The sequence below is a fragment of the Aquarana catesbeiana genome, linkage group LG13 (genome assembly GCF_042186555.1).
Source record: "Aquarana catesbeiana isolate 2022-GZ linkage group LG13, ASM4218655v1, whole genome shotgun sequence".
NCBI lineage: Eukaryota > Metazoa > Chordata > Amphibia > Anura > Ranidae > Aquarana > Aquarana catesbeiana.
In genome coordinates, this window is record NC_133336.1 from 182,343,620 (window position 1) to 182,368,674 (window position 25,055).

At 40.9% G+C, this 25,055-nt stretch overlaps 1 protein-coding gene across 1 annotated transcript in view; it reads right to left on the reverse strand.

Moving 5' to 3' along the window:
* LOC141117099 (cubilin-like) overlaps positions 1-25,055 on the reverse strand; it is a 207,065-nt gene that overhangs the window by 177,332 nt on the left and 4,678 nt on the right. Inside the window, 9 exon segments of the mRNA XM_073609714.1 lie at positions 508-623; positions 1,292-1,419; positions 1,518-1,599; positions 1,678-1,853; positions 2,513-2,630; positions 2,717-2,851; positions 3,736-3,801; positions 22,536-22,746; positions 24,076-24,194. Of these exon segments, the coding sequence (XP_073465815.1) occupies positions 508-623; positions 1,292-1,419; positions 1,518-1,599; positions 1,678-1,853; positions 2,513-2,630; positions 2,717-2,851; positions 3,736-3,801; positions 22,536-22,746; positions 24,076-24,194 (1,151 nt within the window).

Here is a 25,055-nt window from a genome sequence, read left to right on the forward strand (position 1 = left end):
TTTACTACTGATAACATACTTGTAAGAACCAGAGCCCCAAATTAATCCAAGACCCATTTTGTTCCTGCTAAACCCCCATTCCTAAAATGTCACCTTCAGATGTGGGGTAAAAGAAATCTGGCACATCAGAGTTGCCAAAATAGGCTCCCAGCAATGAAGTGGTAATGATAGTCTGTAGACTATAAAGTGGGCCATAATGAAGGGAGGTATTATTCCAACATGTGGAGCAATTGGTGGTGGAAGCAGAGTATGAGGTTCAGAGGCATTTACATCTTAAAAAAACCTACTCTATACCTCTGTCCCAGCCATAAAGTTAAACCACCGCAATGGCTCCACTTCAGTATTTGAACCTATTGCTTGGCTCTATACTAGTCAAGTATCTTTTTATTATTAATGTAAAATGTAGGTGGTGTACAAAACAATCTTCAATATGGCAGTTCATTTACACAGCTAGGTTGCTAGACACTCAGGGTCACATTTTGCATGTCTACATTTCTGTCTCCTTACCTGTCCTGATGGAACCCTGATCAACCAAACGCAGTCAACATTACTAGGATAAGCAGAGGGATAGTTGTCAGAAGTGAAAATTCCTGTCTTATTATTAAGCAAAGTTGCACAGAGACCTGGGAAGTGAGAAATAGACATATAAATTGTATTTAGTCACTAGAGGAATGGACTGATAATAATATTAATAATGAATTGGTGGGAAACAGGGGAGGGGGTATTAGCCTTCTATTAGATTAAAACTGCTGGAATTTTGAACTTAAAATTAAATGAACCTTGAGTTTAACCCCTTTATGTTGAAGATAAAAGATCCTTAATGCCTCAATGCAGTGTTACAACTTTCACATGTTAGTGAAACGGAACGTATCTTTACAACTACTTCGTGCATCCGGGTGAATTATACTTTGTTTGTTCAGGCCAAATTGAGCCATCATTTCATGGTAAAAATGACATTTCCTGATATTTTACTCTTTTTTTTTTCAAAGAAAACTGGCCAAATTGTAAACAATATCATTTATTTTTTAGTCTAGCTGTATCTTTCTTATTACTATATGACCCACCAAAAATAAATAACCAAAAATGAATTTGAGATGCAAGGGGTTGACACATATGTGTACATTAGTTATTGTGTACACCTATAGTAGGGCTCAGAGACAAACGTGCACATTTTGTTTTGTTTTTTCAAAACATTTTTTTACAAGACTAAAAATTCACTTAAAATGCAATCATAAAAAAGTATAATTTCTAATGTTTCAAACCCATAAAAGTGGAATGTACAGGAACTTACTGCATTGATAAAGCCGGTTAATTTTAGCGACATCCAAGACACTCAGTCCAATTGTCTGCCCAATAGACACATTGGGGTCAGGCTTGGGGACAATTGTGGGTTTGTTTGAAGTGTTGGTGAATGCATAGCTGGAAAATGTTGAATGGAGATAAGATTGACATATTACCTTAAAAATATTTTATAATTTATGGGTAATTCACCAGCTAACATAAAATTCATGACTTACGCATCATAATGCATCACTGAACCGTAATCATATGGACTGCCCAGGTTATTAGTGTCAGCTTTAGCAAAATTACCCCAGTATCCTGTAAAAAGACAAAAGCAGTGGTAATGTCTCTTTTGAAAACATGGCTAAATTCGCTTTGTTTAAATGTCCGCAGTACCTTGAGAGATATACTGGAAATTGATGTCAACATAATTGTCACGATCACTTCTTACATGCTCATGGTAGAAGCCCAGGGCATGTTCTAGTTCATGTTGTATAATCCCCCTGTAGATGCAGCCTCCACCCAATGAAACTGTCTGGCTTCCACCAGTTCTTCCAAGATATGAGTAACAGCTAGAAATAGTAAATATACCGTTCAAAAGAGTTATGCTTTAATTAATTTGGGAGCCTAAGACAATCGTTTTAATAGAAACAATGAACAATGAATCTGAGCTACAGAAAGAAAACAATCAATATCTATTTGCGCTAAGCTTTTAGCCCTTCCAACTCATATCAGCAGGTGTATCCCTATGTATGTGCCCAGTTCTAATAAGGGGTATGGCGTTTGGGAGCTAAGTAACATTGTGCTGGCTCCAAGCATTGGATCACTGCTCACTTTTGGACAGACATATTTGGTTTTATTTTCATTGTAAAATTTTAAGTGGAATCCATTGAGTCTGTTGACACTAAGCCCCACTCCCTCAAAGTCACTTCCATTTTTCTACTATATACTCAATGTTAGCAGCGCTGGGATAAATATTTTATGTCCTTGTGCTATTTCTGCTAGGTACACAAAAAAAGGAGACAACCAAGAAGTACCTTGTTGTTGGCTTGTGACTTTCACATGTATTTGCAATTGTACAGAGGAGTTCCATAGTTTTTTTTGGAGAAAATTAAAAAGAGAAGCCATCATGCACAAATAGGTAATGTAAAGTCTAAGGTGTTTATGTTTTAGATGCCCCCTACTGTTTCTCTTTTTGTGAAGCACTATGATAGACAATAAACAACCTTACCCATCATCAGGAATGATGTCGATGTAATCATCTTCTGTTGTAAGAGGCACAAACCTCACACAAGTCAATGTCTCAAACTCGGCCATGGCCAGCACAATTCTATTCATATCACTGGGACCTAGAAACAGAGATAGAAGGTTGGGTTTCTACAAATAATAAATAACAACGAATACTTTAATGAAAGAGAAGAAAGAAGGAACTCACTGTAGCTGGATGCTATGATGTAGGGAACAGGAACAGTACCATTATCACTTTTAGGCCAAAGGCAAGAAGGACAGTTTATGGCGCTGCGGTCATTCTGTACCAGCATATCGCCTCCATACATGAGTGTTTTGCTATCTGAAAATACAGAAAATGGTTATAGTTAATACACTAAAATGTATTGGATTTTAGCTGCCTATACACTGTGAACTGGCTGAAGTTTGCTATGTGGGTGGCTCTGTCAGTCCACTCTCACCTGACATTCTTTGATTGAAAAAAATGGACGGATCAAAACAGATAATTTTAGAACTAACAGCGGCTGCATCTAATCAGATGCAGTACAGTACAGTGTTGGGGTATACAACAGAATAGAATAGGCACAGTGGGAACCTGTGCATCCGAAGGAACCTGTTAGATATTTTCATGCAGCCCAAAGGCCCAGCTTTACTCAGTTCCGTGACACAGCACAGCTCTGTTTGGCAGGGGAGGAGACCTGATTTTGCTCTGCTGCAGTGAAGTTGGCCTCTTGAATCTTCCCATGCAGGACACAGCAGAGAGCGAGCCCCCCCATAGAGCCTTCCCACTATGGAGGGCAGAACTTAGAAATGCCCAGGAAAATGCTAAGCTTAGCTTAACCCCTTCCCACCTGGGCAACCAAAACAAACTAACCAGCTAATCTGTAAGCACCTGATTACACACAGCTCTATTTGCTGTTAATAATTCAACCTCTTTATCTCATAAGTTTCAATGCAATGGTAGAAGTGAATAGGAATCACCCATCAGTCTTTTTTTAAATGAAATAGTGATTTTTAAAGACTCATTCAGCAATGATGAAGATCTTGCAATTTAAGACAAGAGTGCCATATTTCTCCTCACACGCTATTGGCTAGTCCATCAGTGCATGATTTAAAGGATCCTGAAACTCATAACTTTATTGAGTATAATTGGTTATTGTCTATTACCTTGCCTGGATTTAGCACCGTCATAATGCAGTAACGAATCCTGTGGTTTAGAATAATTACCTTTATTAGCTTTCAAAATCTTGCTGAAGATCCCTTGTGGCACTTCGGAGTCTTCACTCTTTGGGGCTGTGTATACAAAATACACATTAAGCACATCTAGTGAAATAATGGCAACCAAAAAATTTTAATGACTTAATTTTGTGTAAATATTGAACCCATTTTAAAAATTGAATTATCAATTAATGAAAAAATAGGGCAGCTCTAAAACATAGGGTAGCTCTACAAAGTTCGGGAAATTCTTTAGGTCTTTGCCTGAATCACCATGATTATCATTAACACCTAAGCAAAGGGAGGGGACTTTAAAAAATACCCTGTTGCCAGGGTCTAAAAAACATGGCGATGATTATATGAGCATGGAACATATTTTAGGTATCTCATTAAATGTAAAATATCTCTGTTGTGTAAACAGCCGAAAGCTGGATATTGCTGCTTGGACGTGATGTCATCAGCCCCAGTAGACTCGGAGCTTTCGCTCAAATGACACTTTATAGTAATCCTCTTCACTCCTCCCCCAGCAGCTAAATCAAAGTTTATGTGGGGAGGTGAGGGGAGGGACAGAGATGCTGGGCCAGCACAGACAGGAATTGGACACTCCCAGAAGAGGGGAGGGCTAAGAGAAACAACGAGGGAGGGTGCTGTGCTAGGGAAGTGACTCTCAGAATAGTCAAAATTTTTTTGCAAGTTCAAAGCCACATTGCAGGTGAATAATAAATCATTTATGGAATGGAAAATACTGCAAGCAAACATTTAAAAATTATTTTTCTAAGGGCATAATCTGCAATGTTTTAAATTGGTGAAAGGAACTCTTTAAAGTAAGGGATGTTTACCATAAGAGCTATAAAAATGTGGAATGGTCTTTCTTAGAGGCTGGTTCTAGATGGAGAAGGAAAATATTCTTTATAGATTATCTGGCCTGGCTGATTAGGACCAATGGAGCAGTGCAACTAATTTTTGATTTAGGAATTAGGATTTAGGATTAGGAATGTTATAAAAAAGGCTAATGAACGGGAGGAAAAAGCAGAACAAACAAAACAGCTGAGAGAGAGAACAGAAAGAAAGCAAAAATGATTCCTTAAATAAGAATGTTAAAAAGCTTACCATCTTTGTTCACTCCAAGTAGATGGTACTGGAAAGTAAAGTTTTGTATAAGTATCTTATTTCAGATGAAATACAATAATAACAGATGACAAGTCTTGGCCCTAACTCATTCCCATCCGGCAGAGTCCTCCTCAGTCCTACTGGGAATCTCTCAAAACTGAGGTAAAATCCTTTCTTAGACAGATGTTACCACAACAGTCATCAAGAATTTATCGTATTTCCAGTTATGTGCCCAAATATAACTTTTGGAATTTGCCCTCACTTTCTGTCCAAATGGCAATGGCCTGTACAAAAGTCAAATCTCCCTACAGGGGACCCGAGCAGTAATAAGGAAGTCTTAAAATCTAAGAGGATTCCTAACCCCCACCACTTTATCCAAAACTAAGGGGATAACTATTTTGGTTAGATTTACACTTCACTACTAGCTAATATTGTTAGTAACTTCTTGGAATGTACTTTCCTAAATATAGTTGTCACCTGTCCCCTGTACTGTTCATGTCAGCTCATCATCTCACCTGTATTTGTGCAGATAGAGGTAGACTGGTCACCAGCCCCGTAACACAGCCCAGAATCAGGAGGAAGACTTTTTCATTCATCTTGTTCAGAGTTCTCCTTCACTATAATGTGAAATATCTTCTCTCTGAAGCTTGGTGTGACACTCATCTTCTGGATCACCTTTTATACAGGTACCAGAGAAGATCTGACCAATCATGAGACAGGAAATCAAATTTCAAAAATGACCTAAGTGGACGTGTATGGGAATTAGAAATGTATAATTATTTCATGTGTGACACTATGGTCATTATTATCTTATTATTGTCTTGGTGTCCAACGTGTAATTGATTGTCATGGTCTCCTGATAATTGTCTATAATGACATAAAAAGTTCTTGTGTAAGTAATATCAATGTGAACTGATTTTACCAGCTAAAATTTAAATAAATTGGGGCTGGCAATGTAATTTTACATTTATTTTTGTATTCAAGGTTATACCCATTCTATGAGATAATTCATCAATACAGTGCTGTGAGCAATAATGTTTTGCAAAATGCAAAAACCCATAGTAAACTAACAGATAATTTCTCTTTTAATTTAAAATGTTGATCATTTTAAATTAAAATCTGATTTCTTAAAGTGTTATTAAAGTCTCATATTCTTATATTCTTTCATAAAAAAAAAAATATATATATATATATATATATATATATATATATATATATATATATATATATATATATATATATATATATATATGTTATACTTACCTGCTCTGTGCAGTGGTTTTGTACAGAGGAGCCCAAATCATCCTCTTTCTGGGTCCCCAGCCGGCGCCCCTGGCCCCTCCATCCTGCCAAGTGTCCCCACAGCAAGTAGCTTGCTATGGGGGCACCCAAGCTAAGCCACTGCTCTGTGTGTCTATTCAGACACGGAGCCGTGGTTTAGCCCCACCCCCTCCCACTCCTTATTGGCTCACTGACTTTGATTGACAGCAGCGAGAGCCAATGGTGCCCTGCTGCTTACTCAGCCAATGAGGAGGGGAGTCCTGGACAGCTGAGACTCTCGTGCACCATCTCTGGATCGAGATGGGGCTCAGGTAAGTATTAGGGGGTCTGAGGGGGGGCTGCTTCACAAAGGTTTTTTTTTTATCTTAATGCATAGAGATAAAAAAACCTTCTGACTTTAGAACCACTTTAATTTGGGTAAACCTGGTCTTCACCCTAGGCCTAAGCGCTAACCACTTTGCCACTGTGCTGCCCTGGAGGTGTAGCTGGTTGCTAAACACTCAATACTATCTATGACTATTGGCCATGCTGCTGCCTTCTTGGGCAACTCAAAACTGCAAAAAAACAAAAAACAAAGGTAGAGAGGAGACCCAAACAGCCTCATAGTTTAGTAATCATTTTTTCAGTAAAGCAATCTTAAAACCAATAAATATTGCACTATCAAGCCAAGAAGGAGAATAGGCATATAGCCAAGCAGAGAAAGCCCCAGAACCAGTGAATCTGAGCCAGTGGCTCCAACTGCCATTAATGAACCGGCAACCACCACTGTAGGGGAGATACGGAGCAGTGGCGGTGCATCCCTCTCTCCAGCCACCCCCTCTATCTCCATCTATTACCAATAGAAAGTTTTGTGCATGCGGGGAGGGGGGGGGGGGGGACACAGTGGCAGCATTCGAAAATGTGCCTCTACACATGATCACCCTTTGGTTTATGATAACATATTTTCTTTTTTGTTTATGAGTTTTCTGTTCCAATTATTCCAGATGTGCTGATATTGGATCAATAATGATGCTCGACATTTCATTTTACTTGTGTAGATACATTAATTAAATTCTATATCTAGCTATATTTTTTTCATTTATGTATAACATTTTTTTATCAGTATTATCCACATTTAAATCAAGAAAATGTTTATTGTATTAAACAGGCAACATAACAGTTCAAAACAAGACAATATTATAAAGCTTACATCCACATAGATATCCAAAGGTTGTAATTACAGAAACGTTGACACAGACAGATGCCCGTGCCCACATACTCATATCAAATACAATGCTGGTATTGTGCATCCTTGACTCTATCCCACCCAAAGTGCAATAAAGGCGCATATAATTATCCTAATTTAAATGAACAACAAAACCCTATGGTCTATTTGGACACAGGGACAATCTCTGATAAACAAGTTCTCGTGGGCTGAAACCAGGGGCATCTAACCACAGTCTCCACACTTTTTCTAGCTTACTGGGGCTACCTTGTGATCTAAAAATATGGTGTTCCACAAGCAGAGAATTACCCACAGCAGACACCCAGGCCTTGTGTGTAGGGGGATCAGGGGACTTCCACAGGGGACTTCCACAGTATAATGCCGCGTACACACGAGCGGACTTCTCGTCAGGCTGAACTCCGAAGGACTTTTCGAAGGAGTTCCGACGGAGTTCTGACGAAACAGGCTTGCCTACACATGATCCCACCAAAGTCAGATCGTTTTGAACGTGATGACGTACGACTGGACTAGAAAAAGAAGTTCAATAGCCAGTAGCCAATAGCTGCCCTTGCATCATTTTCAGTCCGTCGGACTAGCATACAGACAAACGTTTTTTTCGAGTCCGTTGGAAATATTTGAAACATGTTCTATTTCTAAGGTCCGTCAGATTTTTCGACAGAAAAGGTCAGATGAAGCCCACACACGATCGGAATGTCCGACGGATTTGTTCTGTCGGACCTTTTCTGCTGGAAAGTCTGATCGTGTGTACGCGGCATTAGAATTAACCGGCGGGCGTGGAAAAGGGCCCTTCCCACTGCTATCCTAGGGTGTTCACCCGCAATGACTTCCTCTACAACATTTAAGAGACAGCATTTTGGGGTCCAATGGGGTGTATGTATCTACAACCTGCTCCCAATAGATGCATTAAGTCCCAGTGGTCCCTTCTGCATTTATGGCAATATGGCTCGGTACTGTATCCCATCTTATAAAGTATCAGTGAATTAGTAGACCAGACTGTGTGGACTGCACAGAGGAAACCAAAATGCATGTAAGCGAATGAAAATGGTGTTTATTAAAATAGGCGACAAGTAAGTGAATACAAACAGTGCACAACCAACCACAGACCCACAAACAACAAATAGTATATACAATAAATGGGAGATACCGAAATCGTAAACAAAAGCCAGGCCGAGGTCATACACAGGGAGATCATCAGATAAGGTAAGGATGGGAAACCAACAAGACAGGGAGAGGATGGATGGATAGGCTGCAGGGCAGGGATCCAAGGTAATTAGGTAACAGGAGGGACAGGTCCAGGATGGGCTCGGGATAGGGATTGGATTGGATCAGATCAGGTCAGGTCATGCAGGCTCAAGGTCAGGATTACAGGCAGTGAGGTCAGGGCGCAGGGAGAGAGATACCAAGGCAAGCATGTGAGGGCTTGCCGGGTATTTATGAGACTGCCAGTAATTGTCCTCATGTAACACCTGGTGCCACCTGCTCCACACTGCCGGAATACACCCGCTGGTGGACACCGGTACTATGGACCATGGATCTGACAGTGCCACTAGCAGGTGAGATCCTTTATCACAGATCCTGGCTGCAAGAAGACATCCACTGGTGGACACTGGTACTGCAATCCACGGGACCAACAGCGCCACCAATGGGTGAACCCTTTCCTGACAGTACCCCCAGTAGACTGGGACACCGGGACTCCAGACTGGAACACTGGGACTCCAGACTGGGACACCAATATCAAGACATCAGGCTGGAAGGCAGGCAACGATACATCAGGCTGGAAGGCAGGCAATGGGACATCAAGCTGGTAGGCAGGAACCGAAACATCAGGCTGGAAGGCAGGCACCGAGACATCAGGCTGGAAGGCAGGCACCGAGACATCAGGCTGGAAGGCAGGCACTGAGATATCAGGCTGGAAGGCAGGCACCAAGACATTAGGCTGGAAGGCAGGCACCAGGACATCAGACTGGAAGGCAGGCACCAGGACATCAGACTGGAAAGCGGGCACATCAGATTGGAAAGCGCGCACATCAGACTGGAAAGCAGAGACATCAGACTGGAAAGTGGGTGGAGACATCAAACTGGAAGGCAGGCACCGAGACATTAGTCTGAAAGGCAGGCACTGAGATATCAGGCTGGAAGGCAGGCACCGAGACATTAGGCTGGAAGGCAGGCACCAGGACATCAGACTGGAAGGCAGGCACCAGGACATCAGACTGGAAAACAGGCACATCAGACTGGAAAGCGTGCACATCAGACTGGAAAGCGCACACATCAGACTGGAAAGCAGAGACATCAGACTGAAAAGTGGAGACATCGGACTGGAAGGCAGGCACCGAGACATCAGTCTGAAAGAAAGGCACAGAGACATCAGGCTGAAAGGCAGGCACCGAGACATCACTGAAAGGCAGGCACCAAGACATCAGGCTGGAAGGCAGGCACAGAGACATCAGGCTGGAAGGCAGTCACCAAGACATCAGGCTGGAAGGCAGGCACCGAGACATCAGGCTGGAAGGCAGGCACATCAGACTGGAAAGCAGGCACATCAGACTGGAAAGCAGGCACATCAGACTGGACAGCGGGCACATCAGACTGGAAAGCAGGCACATCAGACTGGACAGCGGGCACATCAGACTGGACAGCAGGCACATCGGACTGGAAGGCAGGCACATCAGACTCAAAGGCAGACACATCAGACTGGAAGGCAAGCACATCAGACTGGGAAGCGGGGACATCAGACTGGAAGGCAAGCACATCAGACTGGAAGGCAAGCACATCAGACTGGAAGGCAGGCACATCAGACTGGAAGGCAGGCACCGAGACATCAGACTGGAAGGCAGGCACCAGGACATCAGACTGGAAGGCAGGCACCAGGACATCAGACTGGAAGGCAGGCACCAGGACATCAGACTGGAAGGCAGTATCATTTATCATTTATCATTGGACACAGAGCAGCCATAATAATCTTTACTCATAAGGGTTACGTACCCCTATAGTGATTGGACACTGGAAAAAAAGACAAGCTATACACCTCAACATAGAGGGGAAGGACCTCTGTGTCCTGTTATATACTCCAAAAATTGGCTTTTACAGGTAAGTACAAAAATACAGTTTTCCCTATTGTACATCACAGGATGTACACGGTCCATGTGACGGTGACCACTTAGAATAAACCTGGTCCATCCTTACAGTTTTGGATGGAGTGGAAAGAAAGCAGAGAGGATTTCAAATTCCTGGAATGGTGGAGCGGCTTGCGGGAGCCCTGACAGCTCAGGATTGTGGAAAGTAAGTACAGCGGGGACAGGGGGGTGGGCATTGCATCCATTGTTAGGTCACCTTTTCATGTTTTCTGGAAAGGTGAACTATCCTTTTTAAAATTTGCATATAGTTCTATTCTTAATCTCCCATGTCTAAAATGTCCTTTTTTTTTTTTTTTTTTTTTTTTTGCCTTGAAGCTTGGAAATGTAATCCATAGCCTTTTTGAAAAACTTGCCATTATATGTCAGCTGTAAAAAATCAATTCTACTGCATACAAAATACAACTGGATATTTACTTAGCAGTGTGACATAATAAAATGAGTAAGTCACAAAGTCATTACAAAAAATGTAAAAATAAAAGTAGAGGAACTCAGTTACGCACAACCTTACCATAATAATGGCCATGTGACCACATTAAACATGATTACATACCTGTAATAGTTGTGAGCTAAAGTAAACCTTTGAAATGTCCATTCACTCCAAAGAAACAGGTTGATTTCATTGGCCCACTCACTCTCACCATATGGTCCTTTTCTTCAGGATAAACACAGAGGCAGATATATACAGTGGGGACGGAAAGTATTCAGACCCCCTTAAATTTTTCACTCTTTGTTATATTGCAGCCATTTGCTAAAATCATTTAAGTTCATTTTTTTCCTCATTAATGTACACACAGCACCCCATATTGACAGAAAAACACAGAATTGTTGACATTTTTGCAGATTTATTAAAAAAGAAAAACTGAAATATCCCATGGTCCTAAATATTCAGACCCTTTGCTCAGTATTTAGTAGAAGCACCCTTTTGATCTAATACAGCCATGAGTCTTTTTGGGAAAGATGCAACAAGTTTTTCACACCTGGATTTGGGGATCCTCCGCCATTCTTCCTTGCAGATCCTTTCCAGTTCTGTCAGGTTGGATGGTATATGTTGGTGGATAGCCATTTTTAGGTCTCTCCAGAGATGCTCAATTGGGTTTAAGTCAGGGCTCTGGCTGGGCCATTCAAGAACAGTCACGGAGTTGTTGTGAAGCCACTCCTTCGTTATTTTAGCTGTGTGCTTAGGGTCATTGTCTTGTTGGAAGGTAAACCTTCGGCCCAGTCTGAGGTCCTGAGCACTCTGGAGAAGGTTTTTGTCCAGGATATCCCTGTACTTAGCCGCATTCATCTTTCCCTCGATTGCAACCAGTCTTCCTGTCCCTGCAGCTGAAAAACACCCCCACAGCATGATGCTGCCACCACCATGCTTCACTGTTGGGACTGTATTGGACAGGTGATGAGCAGTGCCTGGTTTTCCCCACACATATCGCTTAGAATTAAGGCCAAAAAGTTCTATCTTGGTCTCATCAGACCAGAGAATCTTATTTCTCACCATCTTGGAGTCCTTCAGGTGTTTTTTTAGCAAACTCTATGCAGGCTTTTATGTCTTGCACTGAGGAGAGGCTTCCGTCGGGCCACTCTGCCATAAAGCCCCGACTGGTGGAGGGCTGCAGTGATGGTTGACTTTTTACAACTGTAGCAATAACTCACGGTGGAGCTGCTGGTTTAAGCGGGCCTGTCCTCTTTGCTCTACACCCTTGTTAAATTGTTCACTCCCCTTGACACAACTGTAGTGCAGTGTTGAAACAATATGAGCATTAACTTTAACCCACAATATACATTTACAATTAAAATTACCTCTACCTGGGTACTGATAACGCCACCTGTAGGAGAAATGACAACACTGCACACAAACTTCAATAATGACCAAAAGTAACTTCTTTCTTTGAATAAGTAGTATATTTAAATAAAGAGTTATTTCAACGAATATACTATCACACCAACGTAGTGTGATAGTATAAGAAATGATTATGACAATCAATGACAATCACAGAAATATATATGTATATATTGGTATGAATCTATACCCGGGAGCTCCCCCTGCTCTAGACCTTAAAGTCACTATACTAAAATGCAGGGCCCTGCAATGAAAAAGGTAGTCCAGACGTCTTCAGTCTTCGCTAGCTTTTATAATTGTAATCCGCAAAGGGTTCCTCCTGGGTGTTGCGCAGTGTAGTATAACACACTAAAACAATTGTATTCCAATAGAGTGACTAGGTGTCTTTATATGAAGAAACAAACATCTAACATCCGCTCTTGAACACCGAAGTCTATTCGGATGTAATGCTCTCCGACTTAACTTGTTCTGTGGGGCTATCAGTCCCAGCAACACTCTGTAAAGTTCAAAAGATGTGTGTGTAATACTTAAATAAACTTCTGGGTGTCAACCCTCTCACCACACAGGATCCAAGCAGGTGGATGCCTCTGGTTCAGCAGTTCTCAGTTCCGTATGGAGGCACCACCACGCCGTCACACTGTTCCGTTCACAAAGGACCGGGAGTCCTCGGTTACCTCCCCACGGGTCTTCCGGAACAATCACGTCTCTTGTCCAGCTCACTGCGATGCGATGGCAGGATACTACAGCTGCTCTGCTCCTTCGCCAGGTAGGCCGCAACCCTGTGGGACAAACACACCCACAGAGTTCTGCTGGCAGGCCACGCGTCCCAGGCACAAGAAACCTAAAATGGCCGCTGCTTACCCTTTTATACCCCCCCACAATGCAGTTCAGTTCTGACTTTGTCCGGAAGCATTGTGGGTGGGTCATAGCTACAGTTCCAAAGTAAACAATGAATCACTTCTGTGTCACTTGATTCTGAGACGTAAACTTATTGTACTTTATCAATTGTCCACAAGATGGCACTAAAACAACTATTGTACTGAATAATACACAAAGAGCTAGAGACAACAGTTGTCAGCGCTACACAACTTTCTCCCATCTCCCGACTGCATCTCTGGAGCTCAGCCACAGTGATCTTTGGGTTCTTCTTTACCTCTCTCACCAAAGCTCTTCTCCCCCGATAGCTCAGTTTGGCTGAACAGCCAGCTTTAGGAAGGGTTCTGGTCATCCCAAACGTCTTCCATTTAAGGATTATGGAGACCACTGTCTCTTAGGAACCTTAAGTGCAGCAGAAATTTTTTTGTAACCTTGGCCAGATCTGTGCCTTGCCACAATTCTGTCTCTGAGCTCTTCAGGGAGTTCCTTTGACCTCATGATTCTTATTTGCTCTGACATGCACTGTGAGCTGTAAGGTCTTATATAGACAGGTGTGTGGCTTTCCTAATCAAGTCCAATCAGTATAATCAAACACAGCTGGACTCCAATGAAGGTGTAGAACTATCTCAAGGATGATCAGAAGAAATGGATAGCACCTGAGTTAAATATATGAGTGTTACAGCAAAGGGTCTGAATACTTATGACCATGTGATATTTCAGTTTTTCTTTCTTAATAAATATGCAAAAATGTCAACAATTCTGTGTTTTTCTGTCAATATGGGGTGCTGTGTGTACATTAATGAGGAAAAAAATGAACTTAAATGATTTTAGCAAATGGCTGCAATATAACAAAGAGTGAAAAATTTAAGGGGGTCTGAATACTTTCCGTCCCCACTGTATGTTGTAAATCATAACTGAAATACAATTACCTATATCAATGCATTCCCATATATACAGTGGGTATAGAAAAGAATCACCCCCTTTAAAATAATCACATTTTGTTGCTCTGCAGCCTACAATGAAGACAGACACAGTTTTTGGTTTTATCCATTTGTATTTATTCAGTGCAACTTATAACATCCAAATGAAAGATATAACACCAACATGTCATAAAAAAATAAACTAATTCAAAAACTGAATCACTGAGTTGGAAAAAGGATCACCACATTTTTCTTTAATGAAAGCCTTTAGTCTGTTGGGATATGTCTCTACTAACTTTGAACATCTAGACTTTACAATATTTGCCCACTCTTCCTTGCAGAACTGCTCAAGTTCAGTTAAATTTGACAGTGACCTTTTGTGGACTATAGATTTCAAGTCATTCCACAGATTTTCAATGGAGTTTAAGTCTGGGCTCTGACTAGGCCATGCAAGGACATTCACCTTTTCATCTTCAACCACTGTGTGGTCATTTTTGCTGTGTGCTTTGAGTCATTTTTGCGTTGGAAGGTAAACCTTCTTCCCATTGACAACTTTCTAGCAGAGGGCAGCAGATTTTCCTCAAGATTTTGATGGTATTTTGTCACATCTACCTTTCTTCTGTCCTACTAAGTGCTCCAGTTCCTGCTGCAGAGAAACACCCCCATAACAGGATATTACCACCTCAATGCTTTACTGTAGGAATGGTGTTATTTGGATGGTGGCCTGTATTGGATTGCTGTCAGACATATTGTTTGGTGTTGAGGCCAAATAATCCTATTTTAGTCTCATCTGATTAAACACATTTTTCCATGTTGCCTCAGAATCTTCAAGGTGATTTTTGACAAAGCTCAGTGATGACTGCATGTGGCCTTTCTTGAGAAGTGGCTTTTTTTCCTGCAATACTCCTATACAAGCCACATTTGAGGAGAATTTGTAATATTGTTGTCACATGCACACAATGACCACACTTTTTTATAAATTCCTGCAACTGCTTCAGAGTTGCTGTAGGCATCTTTGTAGCCTCTCTGACCAGTCTCCTCCTGGCTTTTTCACCCAATATCGGAGTGATGTCCTGATCCAGGGAGGGTCCAGTTGTACCAAATACCTTCCACTTCTTAATAATAGACTTCACTGTGCTTCTAAGAATTGATAAAGCCATTTTTTTGTATCCATCTCCTGACTTGTGCCTGTCCACAACTTTATCCAGGGGTCTTTTTTTTCTAAGTGTTTTTATTGAGATAAAAAGGTTTACAGTACAGAATTATTATAGATATAAACCATCTTATTGTAAAAGCAGTTCCATAAAGCTTAAATTTACTGTACAAAGTCATGCATAAAACATCAAATTGTATAATCATTTAATGTTAAGCTAAAAGTCCTTGGTAGGATATGATCTTATCTCAGTTGTGATATACAAAACAAAACTATAACCAGAGTCAGTAAGTCCAACAAAATAGTAAAGAAAACATTAACTCAGGTCATTGTGGTAACTACTGGCAATGAAAAGCAGGACTAATGAATTTTTGCTTTTTTTTAACATATGCGCTGTGGTTTGTACTATCTCTGAGAACTCAAAAGACATCACAAGTGAGCTGATTTACCTTGGATAGATTTTTGGCATGTTTTTAAGAAGAAGCTATTGTCGGTCCCTGTCTCTGGTAATCGTATTTTTCTTCTATTGACTTCAAAAAGGAAAACATGTTACCCTTGTGGCCAAAAATGTAGTCATAAAGCTACATGACCAACAGAAGAAGTGGGAAGAGTATGGAAAGAGCACTCTTCTAGAAGAAATCCTGTGTGCTTGCCTGTGTGACAAACTGCTGTGTTTCGAAGACTCATACCCTTGTGGTAAGCTCTCAACCAACTCCAATCTAAAATGATGAAATGAAGGTGAACACACCTGGTTTTACAAGTGGCCTGGCTGTGCATAGTTGCGGAACCTTCACTGACACTGGATTGCAGATGGACAAGGAAGTCTGGCCGACTGTATCTTGGGTGGGTATGAGTTGCTGGAGAATGCATATGGAAAGTGTGGGATGGTTTTGACTGCCTTCAGACTTTGGAGCTGGTGCAACCAACCATTGTGGTAACTTTCTCCTTACATACTACAGACCATTCTGCCACTCAGCATAATGAAAGTAAACTGGACAACCGGAAACTTTACAGAAGAGCTATTGTTGTTGAAAATAATTTGAATCTAATCACAAATTTAAAAAAACAGCAGACAATATTCCATTACTAGATTTTAATTCCTTCAGAGGTCATCTGAATATCACGTCTGCTTAAAGGAGAACTATAGTGGATTTTGGTCTATGGTATTTCAATTACTTTTATATCAATATTTTTGTCATTTGTATAAAATCTTTATCCTCAGGTCATTTCCCAGAAATAGGGGACACAAAAGCCTATGCTGATCCTGTATAACATTACAGTGACCCTATATTTTACCCACATTTATAAAGTAAGAGATATAGCAGACATAGTATACATCATGTATTCACCTTTCCAGTACCCTCCACTGCATGATCCTATACCAGTGTCAAAAAAAGACTCCTCCAGGTGTGCGATAACAGATGCAATCCCCCTGTCTCACCTAATAGGTTATTCAGAACCTGAAGGACCAGTGAACTAGTAAAATGCAATGTCAGCTTATCAAGTCCGGGGATGACCCCCTCTTCCTGTAAAAAAACACTGACTAATAGTTCTTCCTGAATGTATAAAAAAGTAAATAAAAAAGAAATAACCGCGCTAAATTATTAGTGAAACCTGTGAAATAATTTTGAAAGCTTCCGTTAGGAAGTACATATATGAATGAAAAAACATAAAAGAATATTAAAAATTAAAATATAGAAAAATACATGGGTCTACACATGTATCTATGGATCAAACATGAGTGTCCATATATGATATCTGTGAATCAAAATAAGTGTCCATATATGGTAAATGAAAAATAGAATGTAAAGTAATAATCTGAAATCAGTCCAAAAGAGACCCTTGGGTGAACCCAACCAGAGTCAATGGTGAAAAGTATGAGTGACACCCCATACAATATCCTCAAACACACAATAATTGCGCTTACCACAAGGCAAGCGAACACCAGCCTGTATCTCGTCTTGGTATAGAGAATCCAGATGGTACACTTAGGATGCATACATCATGGCTGAAAGGATGTAATAAGGACACCAGACTTCCATCTCATAGACATGTAAATAAAAAGAAACTGGCCATAGTGTAATACTGTCAAACTAGTTAGAGCAGAAGAAGGTAGAAAACTTACACAAGTACATAGGGATATAGCAAAAGAAAAAACCTAAAGTGAACGTTATCAAACTCCGTAGTGAAAATGAGACGCCACACTCCGTGCAATTAATGCGCTTACCACAAGGCAATCTAACAACAGCTTGTGTTCAGTATCAGTGTACCACACCACACTCCGTGATCCACCACCAGGCAAATAATGCGCTTACCGCAAGGCAAGCCAACAACAGCTTGTGTTCAATAACAGTATGAGAGATCCAACTGGCGTTCTGGACTGCTTACAGCATGAGCCGAAGGATATAGCAAGGACTCCAGATTGACATCTCACAAGCATGTAGATAAAAAGAAACTGGCCATGGTGTAATACTGATAAAAAACGATTTAATGGAATAAGGTAGAAAACTCACATGAGTAAATAAAAGTACAGCAAACAGCCGGCCGGCATAGCGAGCACCCGTCCACACTGAAAATGGCGATGACGTCAGAGCGTCAACCTCCCGACGTACGTTTCACCACAAATGGCGTCGTCATTTGAGATTATTTATTCTCTCTCTTTTTTTTTTTTTTTTTATATAGTTCTGCCTTTTCTTCTGTGGCCACAAGAGGGCAGAGTGTTGATAGTTGATTCGTTTAGTGTTTCTATAGAACTCCCAGTCTGTCTGACCCTTCATTAATGTTAGATTTTTTGATTGGGCATTTTTTACAATTATTTTTATAATTATTTTTACAATTATTTTATTTCCCCACAATAAATCATTTATTTTTACAATAGATGCTTTATAATATGAGTACAAGATTTGGTCTTGTTTGTGTTAATATGAGCTGTGATTAGAGAGGCGGCTCGTATGTCTTCCTTCCGCTGCTGAGATCTCAGAACGAGGCGTGATTTGGCTGTGTACTATTTAGAGCGATGATTCAGAGCGTCGCCCGTTCCCCAGACTACGCCATTTGTTGTGAAACGTACGTCGGGAGGTTGACGCTCTGACGTCATCGCCATGTCCTGTGTGGACAGGTGCTCACTATGCCGGCCGGCTGTTTGCTGTACTTTTATTTACTCATGTGAGTTTTCTACCTTATTCCATTAAATCATTTTTTATCAGTATTACACCATGGCCAGTTTCTTTTTATCTACATGCTTGTGAGATGTCAATCTGGAGTCCTTGCTATATCCTTCGGCCCATGCTGTAAGCAGTCCAGAACGCCAGTTGGATCTCTCATACTGTTATTGAACACAAGCTGTTGTTGGCTTGACTTGCGGTAAGCGCATTATTTGCCTGGTGGTGGATCACGGAGTGTGGTGTGGTACACTGATACTGAACACAAGCTGTTGTTGGCTTGCCTTGTGGTAAGCGCATTATTTGCACGGAGTGTGGTGTCTCATTTTCACTACGGAGTTTGATAACGTTCACTTTAGGTTTTTTCTTTTGCTGTATCCCTATGCACTTGTGTAAGTTTTCTACCTTCTTCTGCTCTAACTAGTTTGACAGTATTACACTATGGCCAGTTTCTTTTTATTTACATGTCTATGAGATGGAAGTCTGGTGTCCTTATTACATCCTTTCAGCCATGATGTATGCATCCTAAGTGTACCATCTGGATTCTCTATACCAAGACGAGATACAGGCTGGTGTTCGCTTGCCTTGTGGTAAGCGCAATTATTGTGTGTTTGAGGATATTGTATGGGGTGTCACTCATATTTTTCACCATTGACTCTGGTTGGATTCACCCAAAGGGTCTCTTTTGGACTGATTTCAGATTATTACTTTACATTCTATTTTTCATTTACCATATATGGACACTTATTTTGATTCACAGATATCATATATGGACACTCATGTTTGATCCATAGATACATGTGTAGAGCCATGTATTTTTCTATATTTTAATTTTTAATATTCTTTTATGTTTTTTCATTCATATATGTACTTCCTAACGGAAGCTTTCAAGATTATTTCACGGGTTTCACTAATAATTTAGCGTGGTTATTTCTTTTTTATTTGTTATCTTGGTGCACATCTCACTGTTTAACTGCTGCTTTTTGGGGGGTTAGTTTTTATGGGTAGCGCAGTATTTTTTTGTTTTTTATGTTTTCTTCCTGAATGTATGTTTGTAGGCAGGTGCGGTTTACTCTCTCCTCTGTAGGTGGTGCTGTGTTGCTGATTGCTGTACAGAGGGAATGGAGGATGAGAGAAACTTTTGTCCTCTGAGCCTCCTTAAGTGTCACCAAGGGAGCAGTGCGCTAATTGGGCGCTGCAACACTAGTTGACCTTTGTGGCCATTTTTGGTGAGGGCAGTGCTAATAAATTGCACTTCCCCACTACAGTTGGCATGTATGTGTGAAATGGATAGACAAGGGTTAGGATCCATGTTGGCAGAACAGAGCATCTAGTCCTAGAGAAAGCTTCCTGAGGAGGAGGGACAGAATAGGGACACCTTCGCTGGCTTCGCTATCTCTGGACTTTAGAGCTGGTGATCAGGATCGGCTATTGATCTGCTCAGTGCAGCTTATACAGCAACCTGCCAAATAGCCACCCCTCTTCAACCAGATGCTTTTCTGGTAATGTAAACCTCATCAAGGTGACACTATACGCACTGGGACTATTCAGCTGTGACAATAACATGACTGAGAGTTTTTGTACCTGTGACGCCTTTGTCAGTGAGAATCTGTTACCAGCTTGTTTGAGACTGTTATGCAAATACCTTGCTGCTGTTCTCCACCTGTTATTTTTACTTCCACTAAACCAAATAATAACTGTGCCATTCTAGTTCATCTTGTTGTGCCTCTTCTCCACCCACCTTGGGTACCAACCAATTATCCCTGCCACACATGTGTAAATAAAAATGTTAGATTACATGCTTTCCTCATCCCTGTGTTCCACTTTGCATGGTGTTATATCTCTATCCTTCTTGCGAGATTACTGGGGAGTGATAAGTACCCTAGATCTTGCAAGAAGGCACTCCATTCCAGTGCAGGAACATCTTCTTGCAAGATTTTGGCTGCTCTGCATTCCCCAGGATCTTGCTAGGAGGAATATGACATTACCCTCTAGGTAAAATAGGTACATAATCTGCCTTTTTTTCTTTACAGGTGCATTTTTGAACTACTATTAGGCAGTTCCAGAAGCATAACTAGAACTTTCAGGGCACTGGTGCAAGAAACCATGAAGGGCCTCCCTGGCCCCCAACTGGGGCCCTTCTTACTGATCCCTGGGCCCTTTACTCCCATCGTGGGACCCTTTATTATGGTCTCGCAGCAAGCAACCTTCCTGCTGTCTTGGGGTCTCCCCACGGTGGAGGAACGCCAGAGCCCAGTTGCAAGTTTGACCTTGGCGACCCTGGTAGTTCCGCAACTGGTGTCAGTATTTTTATTTTTACCCTTTTTACTTTATTTACTAAATTTATTTTCACAATTTTATTTTTTTACATATTTTTTAGCCCCCCCCCCCCCCATTGGGGGGCTTTGGTGAAATATCTCACTTTTGTGACAGAGAAAGGGACTGAGGACACATTCATCAACACCTTTCTCTGAAGCCTCAGCTGCACATAATGAACAGGAATAGCTCTGTACAGAGCTTCTCGTTCATTCATAAACTGAGGAATAGTAAGCACAGTTTACTATGGCTCAGCTATGAATTAATAAAAAAATAACAGAGTGAGTGGATGGTACCAATCACTGACTATTCATTAAGACAAGACTCTATTCTGACAGATCCCCTGCAGCAGCCAGTGGGAGGTGGAAAGGAGAAACCTGGCACTGCTGCGGGGGGGGCAGGGGGGCCAAGAGAGAGCACACAGGAGCCAGGGGTAGTTGGACAGCAATAGGAAGGTGGCGGGAGCAGTATGTGGAGAAACCAATGGCCTCCATTTCCCTTCTACAGCGGCTGAATGTATGTGGGAAGGAGAGGAGGAGAAGCAGGAATTCAGCAGCAACATGGAGGATTGGCTCCTCTACATGCCCGCACTTCTCTCCTATCCAGGCATACAGGGAGGCCGCATGAACCCCCTGGGACCCCCATGGGGCCAGGTCACAATAACTACCCCTGCAACCCCTTTAGGTATGCCCCTGGTCAGTGCATTTCACAGGAGAAGGGACTGAAACTAGTAAAAGAACTTCCTTTTACTTCAATGCTCACTTTAAGTCATGTTGAGGAATCAAGAACTATGACACTCAAAAATAATAACAGAGATGGATTAATGCTTTAATATATTTTATTTTTAAAAAGGAAAGGAAAACATCAGATCAGACTGTCATATATAGCAGTGGTCATAAACCCTGTCCTCAGGGCCCACTAACAGGCCAGGTTTGCATGATAACTGAAATACATCACAGGTGATATCATTGCTGGTCAGTGATTGCAGTATTCTAGTCTACATCTCTCCAAAGTAGTACATAAAACCTGGCCTGTTAGTGGGCCCTGAGGACAGGGTTGATGACCTGATATATAGCACAAAAGAAATGGCCAACCACCCCCTCAAAATAATAAGTAGAGAAAGGGAAGGCTAAAGAAATAAGAATTATCACTATAGAATAAATATAAACCACATAGAAGCCAGAGGACGCCAAAATGTGTTCCCCTGTTCCTAACCAAGCCAATCAAAATACCAATCAAATGGCAAAACAATTATGAAATTTTATTTTGTATTTTTAAATGTAATTGCAAACACAAGCATGAACCAATGTACATTTATTCATTATATATGTATGTACAAATGTGTCAACTTTTCTATATGTGCTCCATCAAATTCACATTGTGTCCTGTAGTGATGTCGGCTTCTTTCCAGAACCGGTAGATTTTCTCTTTGTACCATCTGTTGCTCTTCTATTGAACTGTAATCAAAGAGAGGTCAATGTCAGCAAATATTAAAACCATATTTAAATAATACATAGACCTTATTCGTTCATACTTTCTCATCTAAGTTGTCTAATAGGAAAGTCTAGCACCAGTTCTGTATTTCTTAGTTGTGATTGAAGATGATTCAGTTTTGTGTCTAACCTGAGATCCTGCTATTAAATCTGTATTTACACCACAGCAGTGTTACATTTCTTTGTGCAATATGTGTCTTCATTAAGCTGGCTGCTTTTGTTTTATAAAAAAGAAATGTGACCTCTATTATCTTATAACGTCCATTGCTGATATTAGATATAAGCAGATAGAACTGAGCTACTCACAGAAGGTATAATAGACTTGAAATCCCTTTGCCTGGTTAGACTTGTCACTGTGGAATACGAGAACCATAGAATTGCCTTTGGAGTAATACACAGGGATGGTGCGATCCCCACAGAATGGACCCTTTTGTGTACCATCCATGAAGAGTTTTAGATAGTCGTACATACAGAAAGTGGCAGACTCTACATGGAAGTCACTTATGGTCAGGGCAATCTAAAAAAGAAATACAATTATGACTAACATGACAGTGGTGTGTTCATGCAACAAACAAATCATTTTTTATAGCATACAAGTGAGTGAGTATTTTGTTTCTTACAACTTATTGATAGAATTCATTGATGTTACAGTCTACCTGAAATAATATTTGAGCAAACATTTATAATATTGCAGTTTACCAATTCTTACATGTGATGCTGCTTTTGTTTTCTTTTTTAGGCTTTCTTTCTTCTATGTTCATCTAGTGATCCAGCCAGCAAGTTGTTTTTCAAAAGCACAAGCTATCCAGCAGAATGTATCAGTTTACATGGATGAGACAAATCATTCAACACTGGCAGGAGTGCTTAAAATGATCAACTTTAACTATTTATGTAGAACCTTTATCCCAAAAGTGAAAAAACTGCTGTAACTGATTATAAAACGTTAGCTGGCATTTGGATTCAACTTGTTAGTATATTTAAATCTGCTAATACATTTAACACTCCCGTCCCCCCAAACTAACAGTGCTGCTGATTGCTGTGCCTCTTGTTCTCATTCATCCAGAGTAGACTCTCACTAATACAGGAGTTTTGTTACTGGCCAGATCACCAGGTGAAAATGGAGAAAAGCCAAAGAAAACGGATGCAGTCACCACATCTAATGATTGCTAATGTGTTTTTTTTTTTATTCCTTTTATGTCGCTTTAGTAATGATACTGCACATAAAAGGCAGTGCTTAGGAATCTTGTTGGAAAAAGGAAGTCCTTTCTATTCCTGCGGTGTAATGGTCACCAATCTATAACTGCCGGACAAGGAATTAAACATCCAGAGCTGGGAGATCCGCTGTACTCCTCCTACATTACTGGCTGATTTATTTGTCATTCACCTGTCTACAATAGACTCAAGAAACTGATCAGCCCCCTCCCTTTCTCTCCCCTGTGCTCCTGTTACTCCCAATCAAGATGGCAGGTGCCAGGAATTAGTCCAGTGCTGCAAAGTCAAGTAAAGCTTTATAAACAACTTACAAATTTCACACCACAAGTTTTCAGTCAGCTTTACAAATTACCACCAACACTTCCTGTCATCACTGGGAAATTATCTAGAACGTCTTGGTGGTGAGATAGTCTTAGAGCAATCTACGATAGATTTGCCAACAGCCATGTTTTGTAAACAATACATTCGGTTTCCATTCATTCAGCTAGGCCCTGATGAATGCTGGTAAATTCAAAGGGGGTTGTACATTCAGATTGTAATGTGTCTGTCCAACATTAAATTTTGTTTGTGTGACAATTTTAGAGAATGTGGAAGTCCAATAATTAGGGAGAATTTTGAAGTCATCTTGTTTTACCTTATATCCAACAGGAGCTGTGATGGTGTAGTTACAATTCATGTTTGGACTGTAGTTCCCTGGGTATCCCGGAGATGTAAAGCTGCCTTGAGAGTTAAAGAAGGATCCTCCACACTGAACTGTAAGAATATAGATATAATCAATATAGTAAAGAGATTTCTAATAGTATATGACATCATTTTATGTTTATGTATATACTCTATACTGTATATACATAGTTCATCCTCTCTTTCAGAGTTCCAAGTTGATCTTAGGCTAGGACCCCACTCTCCAACACTCAATGCAGAGCTCAGATGTAGAGATGGCCTACACAGGCACCAAATGCTGCTTCGGGGCAGGAATGGGAGAGAGTCACATGTTCTGCCTTACCCAGAAGGGTTTCACAGAGGACTAGTGAGAAAACAGGAGTGTCCTATGAAAATAAATAACTGTAGTGGAGATGGGTGGGCTACCAGACAAACCTATTATTGTATCCTTAATGGGGTAAGTGCAGATGCTGTAAAATCTATCCATCTTATTCCCCCCACTGCACTGCTTGAGTTAAATGTTTCTTTAGTCTAGAAGATGATAAATACATTGAAATGCTTACCTTATTTATCCCCCCACAGGCTTCCTCCATGCTGTACTACTGGTCCCTGAAGCTGCTTCTTTTTGCCACTCCCCTGGCTGTAGACTCTCAGATATCATCAAATACAAAACAGGATCAGCAGTCATGCATTGTATGTGAACGTGTTGAGGGCTTGCCCACATATTGGGATATTGGAGAGCATAGATGACCACTGGCTGCCAGGGTAAGTTTTTCAACTTAAAGCATTTAACCAATGTAGTGCTGGGGAAAAGGGAGTCTGGTCACTGCACTCCACCCTGGAGAATTTTGAATAACATTGTCAACCGCAAAGAAGTCCATAGGAATTTAACAACCTCTTAGTTTTGCAGTAGGGCGGACATCAGAGAGCTACCGCAAGAAAGATCAATCTGTA